Genomic DNA, 9,248 nt, shown 5'->3' on the forward strand with positions numbered 1-9,248 from the left:
TAATATATTTCTGTGTTTTCTGTTTGTTCTTCACTGCATAAACTGATACACATATATAGGAGAGAGGGAGAGACAAGACTCCCTAAATCCTGCCCTAATACATGCTAGTGCTCCACTAGCCGATTCCGCTACTAATAGTTTATACACTATTAATAGTTTATACACTATACTTTAACACTCCCCCTCAAGCTGGAGCATAGATATCAATCATGCTGCAGCTTGTTACAAATATCTTGCATGAGTCATAGGACATTACATCTAGAGACCAATACCCAAGTCGCAAACTATTTGTTCATTCTGGCACAAAAACTGGTTCATCCTGAACCATTCTTCTTCATCCGCCGACATTTCATAATGCCACGGGCATATGCCAGGTCCACACCTCTCTTGACAACCGTGCTGTCCATCCTGCAGCACCCCTGTTTCTTCAGAATGAACAAGCTGTACTGCCTTAGGTTTACTGCTAAAAACCTTACTGTTGTGATGCAATCGGATGGTCCTTCAAATGGATCCTCCTGTCACCAAAGATTTCAATTCTAGTTGACCACAAAGCCTACTCTCATTCGGCCACTAAAGGTGTCAACTCAACCGCAAAGCCTACTCTCATTCGGCTACCAAAGCTGTCAACTTGACCACAAAGCCTACTATCATTCGGCTATCAAAGCTGATGCTACTTCTCTTCTCTAATGAAGGAATGCCACCATCTCAATTAAACACCACAACGCACCTCCCACTCACACCATAGCATTACTATAAATATGAGATGAATCCCATGACCCAAACATCACATAAACTAAACTTAATACCAAATTAAATTAAAACAAACTAAACAACACAATCTACTGCCCAATTATTCCCCTTCATTCCACCATCAAAATAAAACCAAAACACACAATACCCAAAACCTGCTGCCCAACAAACCTACTGCAAAGAGATCCTCCCTCCTCATAACACTTCCAACATCAACAACACCATTACTTCATCATCTTCAACAATAGCGGTCGGTGCTCATCACCAACCACTGCCGGAAATCTTCGCTGGCCACGACTGCTCGCCGCAGCTGCCTTCGCCGGAAAAGATGGAGGTCAAAAGGTCTCCGTTGCTGTAGCTGTTCTGCTGCACCGAAAGTGAGAGAAAGAGGGAGACAAAATCGCAAAAGCTACTGAAGACGGGCAGCAGTGACATCATGATGGAATGGGCTCACTAAAACTAGACGAACAAGACAAATTTCTGCCGGAAACCTTGCCGGAAACGGCCTCACGCGCCCCCACGCGCCGGCGCTTGGTCGCCGGAGCTCCGGTCAGCGGTGGCGCGTGACGGCGCGTGAAGGCTCCGTTCGCCGCTTCGCTTCCTCCGGCGGCGTCGCCTCTTTGCTCCGATCAATGCCCAGTAGGCTCTGATACCATGTTAAGAAGCTCCGATCAATGCCCAGTAGGCTCTGATACCATGTTAAGAAACTCCGATCAATGCCCAGTAGGCTCTGATACCATGTTAAGAAACTAAAATGGGGAGAAAAGAGGCTCTGATACCATGTTAAGAAACTAAAATGGGGAGAAAAGGTAATATATTTCTGTGTTTTCTGTTTGTTCTTCACTGCATAAACTGATACACATATATAGGAGACAGGGAGAGACAAGACTCCCTAAATCCTGCCCTAATACATGCTAGTGCTCCACTAGCCTTAATATAAGGATTCCGCTACTAATAGTTTATACACTATTCCTTAATATAAGGATTCCGCTACTAATAGTTTATACACTATTAATAGTTTATACACTATACTTTAACATAGTTTATACACTATTAATAGTTTATACACTATACTTTAACATAGTTGCACCTGCGACTAAAAATTTACTGCAACAAAGCCCGGCGACTAAGGAATGAGAAAAATAAAAGAGATGCAAAAACACTAAAATATCCGCACTATTTTAACTATTAAAATTTTTCGGTTACATTTGGCTAACAAATTGGGTCGGCATGACCAAAATTGATAAAAATTGCATAGTTAAGGTATGAAATTAAAAGTTTTTAAAGTCGTGGATAGCTGATGAAGTATAAATGGGAGTGTAAAAGAGGGTGTAATGTCGTTCCGCTGAGGATTGGGGTTATGGCACGTAATTGTGTGAATTGCCAGGCACTAGAGTATATGAATTAATAGAATCCAAGCAACAAAGACTGAATGGTGTAAAAGAAAGCAATTGATTAAGGTGTAAACTGTATGATAAAAGTATGGGCCAGATTAGGGGATTGTAACCTTGATGTTCTAACAAACTCAGGATTAGGGAAAGAATAATTAACCAAGGGATATATGGGCAATGCACCAAAAAATTCTACTCAGCTACTTTCGTAATCAATAAGAGAATTAGGCTAAGATTGTCCCACTGTCGTGATGCATCAATCATAACCTTAAGCACCTAAGCATTGTAAGCCCCCAATATTACCTCTACTTTCATAGCAGGAAAATTAGGTTGAAATTGGTAAGGCTCGAGGTCTCCATCTAACTGTCGTTGTAATGAATCCCTCTCCTAGACTAGCAATTAATTCTGGCCACAAACCAATAACTAGTGCAAAGAAATCCCCAAATCAACATAAACCCTCTGTAAAAAGATTCAATCCCTTTATGCAATTAATTACCAATTGAACATCAAGATTAACAATGGATCCCTAATCCAAACCCATAAACGAACTACTCCCGCATGATGGGAGTAAACAAAACAAAGCAATAATTAATAACCATAAACATTGCAAGAAAGTAATAAAAGAATAAGAGAACTTAACTGATAAAGAACAAATCCAATCTTCAATCTTTGATTTCACTTTTGAAATTAAATAATCTAAATGTTAAACTAATCTAAACTATACTAGGAAAATATAACTAAAAGCTAGGGTTCAGAACTCTGTAAGGGAACCTTCAGAATATATAGGAGATAGATGGGCCTTGGGCTCATGAGGCAACTTCCAATTCTTTTCCAATTCATATTCTTGTTTCCTATTCTTCCTGGGTAATTTCCTTTTCTTCCAAAACTTGTCCAAAATGTTCCAAAACTCTTCCTTTGCTGTTCCTTATGAATAATTCAACTCTTGAGATAATATAACACACAAACAATTCTCAATTTCATTAGGATAAAGAAAATAAGCACCAAAACAACTAAAATAAGGGGTGAATTATTGTACAAAATAGTAGATATCAATAGCAACTAACAATACTCCATTAGTCAGTGGACCAAAATGACAACTCTCTCTCTATATATATATACATACCTACGTACATACATACATTGAGGATCATATGAGAACGATGCTTTAGGTGAGGTGAGAATGTAAAAAAGTGGATGAGTGCACACAATCTACTAAATAAAGGCACCCAATATGTACTCAAGGGTCTCCACTGTATTCAGACATGCACAAAAATAAATTATGTGCACTAATGCAGTAGTTAGCCGGTTTTCACCTAAGGCAGAGTTTTCATATATATATAAACGCATTCTTCTCAACTGACGACGAATTGGAATACGGTAATGATAAATATTTTCAATTACAATTATTCACAACAAACAAAAAAACCCGTAAATAGTTAGAATTGAAACTTTTAACAGTTCATACAAATCAGATGGAACAAATCCTAGAATTGGAGGACCACAAGATCTGAGGTAGTTAGAGTCAGAAGATGGTAATACACACTGTATCAGAGGAAGCAAGCTGCTCATGTGTCTGTCCTTGAATGCCTTTGCCATACAGAAGTTTCCTATCATTCTTAGCTGGTAATCAATTGTCACCATGATAGCATGTAAAAGTCACCAACTTTTGCATATCATGAAAGCACTCTGGACATTTCTCTTTTGTTGGGATTCTTTTCAAGGTGATTGGGTATTCAAAAGCACAACAAGAATGACAATTCGATGAAGAAGAAGTATGCAGGGTCTTGTTGTAGTAGTCTTTGAATGCTTGGTCAAAGCTTTTAAAGGCCAGATCTTCTTTCCAACTCTTAAACTCATTAATGACCCTCAACATTTTAGTTCCATGCCCACATACCGCCACATTTTGCTCTTTGCTTAACAATGCCCATTCTTTCATTGTTTTACCCTTACATTCATAACCCAACAATTTTTTGAACCCTTTTGCAATTTCATCGTCGCACTCATCACCATACCAATTACTTGCATTTAAGTAATTGATTCGTGACACTAATGCACTTTGAAGCCTTGTCCAAAACCTCCATGCATCGTAGGGACTTTGTAAAACATGGCTCATCTTTTCTACCACAATTCTTGCTCTTACTTTCTCATTTTTTGCAACATAAATCAACTCCATGCATTGTCGGGTTTTGTAGCTTACTTCACGTAATTTGGAAGTGAATTCTCTAACCCATTTAATGTCATTTCCTCCATATAAGAAAATATACTTTTCGTCCATAATCTAATGAAAGAAAATAAGAAAACATTTAAAAAATGATTGTCAAAGATTAAAGTTTAAACAAGAAAAAACATATTAAACAGTATTGTTTTATAATAAGCAATGGAATTAAAATCATTTTGTTATATTAAATTTCTTCGAAAATTTTTGCAGACTTCTCATTTACGATGTTTATTAAAACAATATAGGATGTCTATGTAGTTATAGCTAATAAGAAGTTTAAAATAATGGCCATACCCATTGGGTTAGGTTTTCCTCAATATCGCCAACTACAAGGCCAAGACTCCAATCTCTTTCTTTTTTCCATAGAGCGTTTTCTCTTTCACTTGTGAACATAATTGAGCGCTTTCTCTGATTTTCAATGAAAACATTGTAAATAATTAATGTTACGAAATGACATAATTTAGAAAAAAATAAACAAATTGATATGATATTTAATTTAGAAGAAATTTGCATTGGTAAAATAGCAAATAATTTATTTTGTATGCATTATTTTTCTACAATTAAAAGTTAGTGTCTGTAATGTGATGAAGAGTTGGAGACATGTAATTACAGTGAAAGAGAGTATAAGAGAAACATGCCATACCAGTTCATCTATCCTATCGTCAATTTGATTTGTCCAATCATCTATCTTATCCTCAATTTCATGTACCAAATGACTAATCTGTTCGTCAATGTCAAATATCAAACTATCAAGACCTTGAGACCTTTCTTTCATCTCCTTTTCAATGAAAGGGATTATTTTGTATCTTGGTCCTTGAACTCCCAATTCTGTATCGTCAATATAACCAGGACTCCATGTTTGAATCATGTGCATCGCGTTTGTATGAACGATCCTTCCTTGTTAATCTAGTGAAACGAGGATAGGCTCCTCTCCAATCTGAAAGTGAGGAAGGAGATTCTCCTTCACAAATCTAGTAAAGTTTCGTGCAATCCTTTTATGTGGATCGTCCAATATTTGAAACCACATTTTATCTCGAACTTCTTCATATTGCTCAACCGACCATGCTGCATGATCATCCATAATTGGAATCCAAAGTATATGTGGAGTTGAGTTTGAATCACCATAAAAATTATGGAGAAACTGAATCCTCTCATTAGAGATGTCAAGGCCTGATGTTAGTAATAGAGCCACTTTTTTATCCTCATCAAAGAAATTTAATCCAATTCTCTCATAACCCTAATAAAAAAAAATGTTAAAACCCAAAATAAATATAAGAAGCATATAAAATTTCTACTGTCAAACATATTAGTAATGCATTTCGCAGATCTAAAAAATTGTTATACTGTATGCACAGTTGTCTGCACCATAAACCTACAACATCCCATATTTGTCATCTTCATCACATCAAATCTACTTCTAAAATAATAATGTTAAAATGTAATTATTCGAAATAACATAAGTAAATAAGTATTTCTTTTTCTTTCAATTGTAAAACAAAAAAAAAAAAAAAAACTTACACACATACATTTTATATTTATTTTAAATACGGAGTAATATAAATACAATCAGATCAGAGAAAGATAAAGTTTAGAAAAGATCTATATCTATTTAAGGAAGTGGGTGATAAAAAAAATTCCGTTGAGGATAAAGATGATGCAACAACAATGAAAACTGAAATTTGTTTTATTGACTTTTAAAGTTATAACAACACGAAGTTTAATAATCTTACCCGCCAAAGGACTCTCCTCCTAAAATGTGAAATCTCATTATCATCGGTGACATTTAATATTAACTTTAATACTTCCAATTTATCAGAAGAGTTGTTAAATAAAGCATGTTGTAATGCTTGATAAGATTCTTCTGCTCTCTTCACTTCTATATAAAGAAAAAAAAATTTTAAATACATTAGTTTTGACACATAGTATATAAATATTATGTACTCATGGCATGCAAAAATTATGTGTGATATGAAACAAACCTAGTGCTGGGGAACAAGCTTGATTTTGATAGTTATAATGTTGAGTTCACTTTCAAACCTGAAAAATCAATAATCATGGTTAAACATGAAATAATTATCATAAACTAAGTAATTATGTTGTTGTATTACTTATCATTGAGGATAATACAATACAAAATAATAATTTTATATTTTTACTAATAATTCAACTGTATAATATTAATATAATTGAGAAAAATACTAATATGTCAACATTTAATAATAAATGAACTACGTTAGTTGAGAGGAATTGTGCAATACCACCATAAAATATCATAATTTAAATCTTACTTGATGTTTGCCATAGGAAGACAAGCACAATAGGCCACACTACAAGCAATGGTTCTACCAACCCAATAGGTAGCAAATGGTAATACCGAAATGATTGATTGGGGCAAAGAATACGATGACGATTGATTGATCTCAACAATGCATTTGGTGAGATCCATGACACACTGTATCAAATTATCAATTGGGTTTGGGTCATTAGATGTTGTTGGATTTGCTCTTTGTGTGACGATTACCAATTGCTTTGTCGACCCTTTCCTATAGCGTTGTCCAGAAAAAATGTTGAGTTTCCCATAGCTAATGGAAAAGGCTGCAAGCATTAGCACCATCTTTGCCTCCCATGAATATGCTGATAATGTGCTCAATAGACATATTGTGGTAAGGTGTCTATCTATGATGCTTGATGACTTGGATGTTAGCTAGAAACAAGAATTATTCAAAAACAAGGAATACTATAGATTAAATAAAGAACATTAAACAAAAAATTATGATCATCATATTGATGAAGTTCCATAATGGTAGCCTTAAATGAAAAATCATTAACCACCATTCAAATGTCAAGAACCATACCTCAAAACAAAGGTGCTGTATTTTTAAAGAAAGCTCCCTAAATTTGAGATCAAACTCCTCGAGCATATCTTCCGTGGCTACTTTATCCACCACCTACATCGACAAAATGAAAATGCATTAAGGACTTCTTATTCAAATACAATATAATACTGATAAACAAGTTAACTAACCTTTTCTGAGTTGAGAATTGTCTCAATTGCACTAAGAACAACATTAGAATTGAAATTTGTACCGTCAGGATTATGAGTTGCACAAACTAACTCCATCATAGCATTCTCATCAATATGAAAGTTTGCCATGTTGAATTGAAATTAATGAAAAAAGCAAAGCCAAGCTAAATGTGATTTGGAAAAACTAAGAAGATTATATTTTAGCTTGTGAACACAATGATAAGGTTGGTATGTGTATTCATTCACCATCACCATCTATATATAGTACATAAAGTACAAAAAAAGATTTTGTCTTCTGAACAAAATGATAAGAATGGTATATACATGCATTCATAATTCATTCACCATCACCATGATAAAGGTGTAAAGAAATTAAATTTTTTTAGTACTACTGACTCTGTTAAAATGTAGTATTCTCAACCTATTGAAGTATAAATAGTGAATACTGTCACTTCTTGCCACTAGACCACAAGATCATTAGCATAATGTTATTTGTTTAATTTACAATAAATTACACATTTTTATTTTTATTTTTATTTTTATTGTTAAAAAAAAAGGAGGTACTTGCCTTTAAAAAAATGGGTAGAAATTATAATATTTCCTTTCGTCTTTAATACAAATTAAAAGCATATTATGTATTCTCTTTTAAAAAGTTAGAAATTATGCATCAACATATTTTACTCCAACATTGTTGCCTTCAGTCGTGATATCAAGTCAGACAACGAACCACTTACTACACTGAACCCTAGGAATAATGATTCTTTACTTGGTCAATAAGATGGAGGATATATAATTCCTGCTAGGAGCAATCAAGTATATGCATTTTAGTCCCTTCGTAGAGAAGACATTTAATCTTTTACTTTGATTTCATGGTCACGAACTCATGATGTGTCTCACACGAAAGAAACGGAAAACAAGTACATACAAGAAGTAAAGAATTATATATATGCTCTGAAATAAGTTATTTAATCATTTCCACTTCCTTCTTCTCATTATAAAATTTGGAGAAAATTATATGCTATTGTTTATTGCTTCTTATGTACTCAATGTATAATAGAGATAGAATAAAGTGTCACAAGAATAAAGTGTGCAAAAAAACAAAAGTAAAAAAGCAAAGTGAAAAAGATAAGGAGGGAAGTGTAAAAAATGCATTAGCAAGATAAATCACTTGTCTTAATTGCACATTCTCGATCTTCAGTTGAAAATCATTGAATGAAACCATGCATGGATAAGTGAATAGATGCACCATGATAAGTGTTAAAATAGCGCACCTTAAGTCTTAGCATCACGCACATTTAGTTTATAACAATGGTGCATCTTAACTCCTTAAGTGATACAAAGACGTACCTTAAGAAGAAAAACCACGCACGTTAAAGAAGAAAAACAGCGCACCTTAAGTTTCAACAAAAAACGCACCTTAAGTTATCAACTAAAGAACTGACGCACTTTAAGCACAGAAACCACATACCTTAAACACAAAACATATGCACATTAAGCACATAACTTACGCACCTTAAGTTCATAAATGCACGCACTTTAAGCACAAAAACCACGCACCTAAACAAAAGAACACGACGCACCTTAAGTACAAGACCTACGCACCATAAGCACAAACCTTACGCACCTTAAGTTTGACCCATATGAAAAATGATCAAATTGCTACGGCATTTTTTTTTACGTTGTTAATCCTGGACGTAGATTTTGACAAGATCAATGGCTCTCTTTTCACCGCACAACCGCACCTGAGCACCCCAGCCGCATGAGAACTTCTATATATATATATATATATATATATATATATATATATATATATATATATATATATATATATATATATATATATATATATATATATATATATATA

At 34.2% G+C, this 9,248-nt stretch overlaps 2 protein-coding genes across 2 annotated transcripts in view; both read right to left on the minus strand.

Annotated features, from left to right (window-relative positions):
• Positions 1–7,593, minus strand: part of LOC116030847 (protein SIEVE ELEMENT OCCLUSION B-like) — a 35,670-nt gene extending 28,077 nt beyond the window's left edge. Inside the window, exons 1-3 of the mRNA XM_031273201.1 lie at positions 7,385–7,593; positions 7,215–7,307; positions 6,648–7,063 (exon numbers count right to left, since the gene is read on the minus strand). Of these exons, the coding sequence (XP_031129061.1) occupies positions 6,648–7,063; positions 7,215–7,307; positions 7,385–7,513 (638 nt within the window). The 5' untranslated portion in view covers positions 7,514–7,593. The remainder of the gene's footprint in view (positions 1–6,647; positions 7,064–7,214; positions 7,308–7,384) is intronic.
• LOC116030848 (protein SIEVE ELEMENT OCCLUSION B-like) lies at positions 3,557–6,444 on the minus strand. The gene is made up of 5 exons (XM_031273202.1): positions 6,339–6,444; positions 6,090–6,235; positions 5,003–5,596; positions 4,654–4,767; positions 3,557–4,419 (listed from the first exon to the last, which is right to left on the minus strand). The coding sequence occupies exons 3-5, from the start codon at positions 5,231–5,233 to the stop codon at positions 3,769–3,771; spliced, it is 996 nt and encodes a 331-aa protein (XP_031129062.1). The 5' UTR covers positions 5,234–5,596; positions 6,090–6,235; positions 6,339–6,444; the 3' UTR covers positions 3,557–3,768.
• Positions 7,594–9,248: the final 1,655 nt, after the last annotated feature.

Source organism: Ipomoea triloba, chromosome 9 (genome assembly GCF_003576645.1).
Source record: "Ipomoea triloba cultivar NCNSP0323 chromosome 9, ASM357664v1".
NCBI classification, from domain to species: domain Eukaryota; kingdom Viridiplantae; phylum Streptophyta; class Magnoliopsida; order Solanales; family Convolvulaceae; genus Ipomoea; species Ipomoea triloba.

Bases quoted from the DNA above. Each gene is read 5' to 3' on its own strand.
- LOC116030848 (XM_031273202.1), bottom strand. From the start codon at position 5,233: ATGCACATGATTCAAACATGGAGTCCTGGTTATATTGACGATACAGAA. The intron at 4,768-5,002 runs GTATGGCATGTT...ATTGAAAATCAG, and splicing joins ACGATAGGATAGATGAACTG to AGAAAGCGCTCAATTATGTT. The intron at 4,420-4,653 runs GTATGGCCATTA...TTCTTTCATTAG, and splicing joins AGGAAAACCTAACCCAATGG to ATTATGGACGAAAAGTATAT.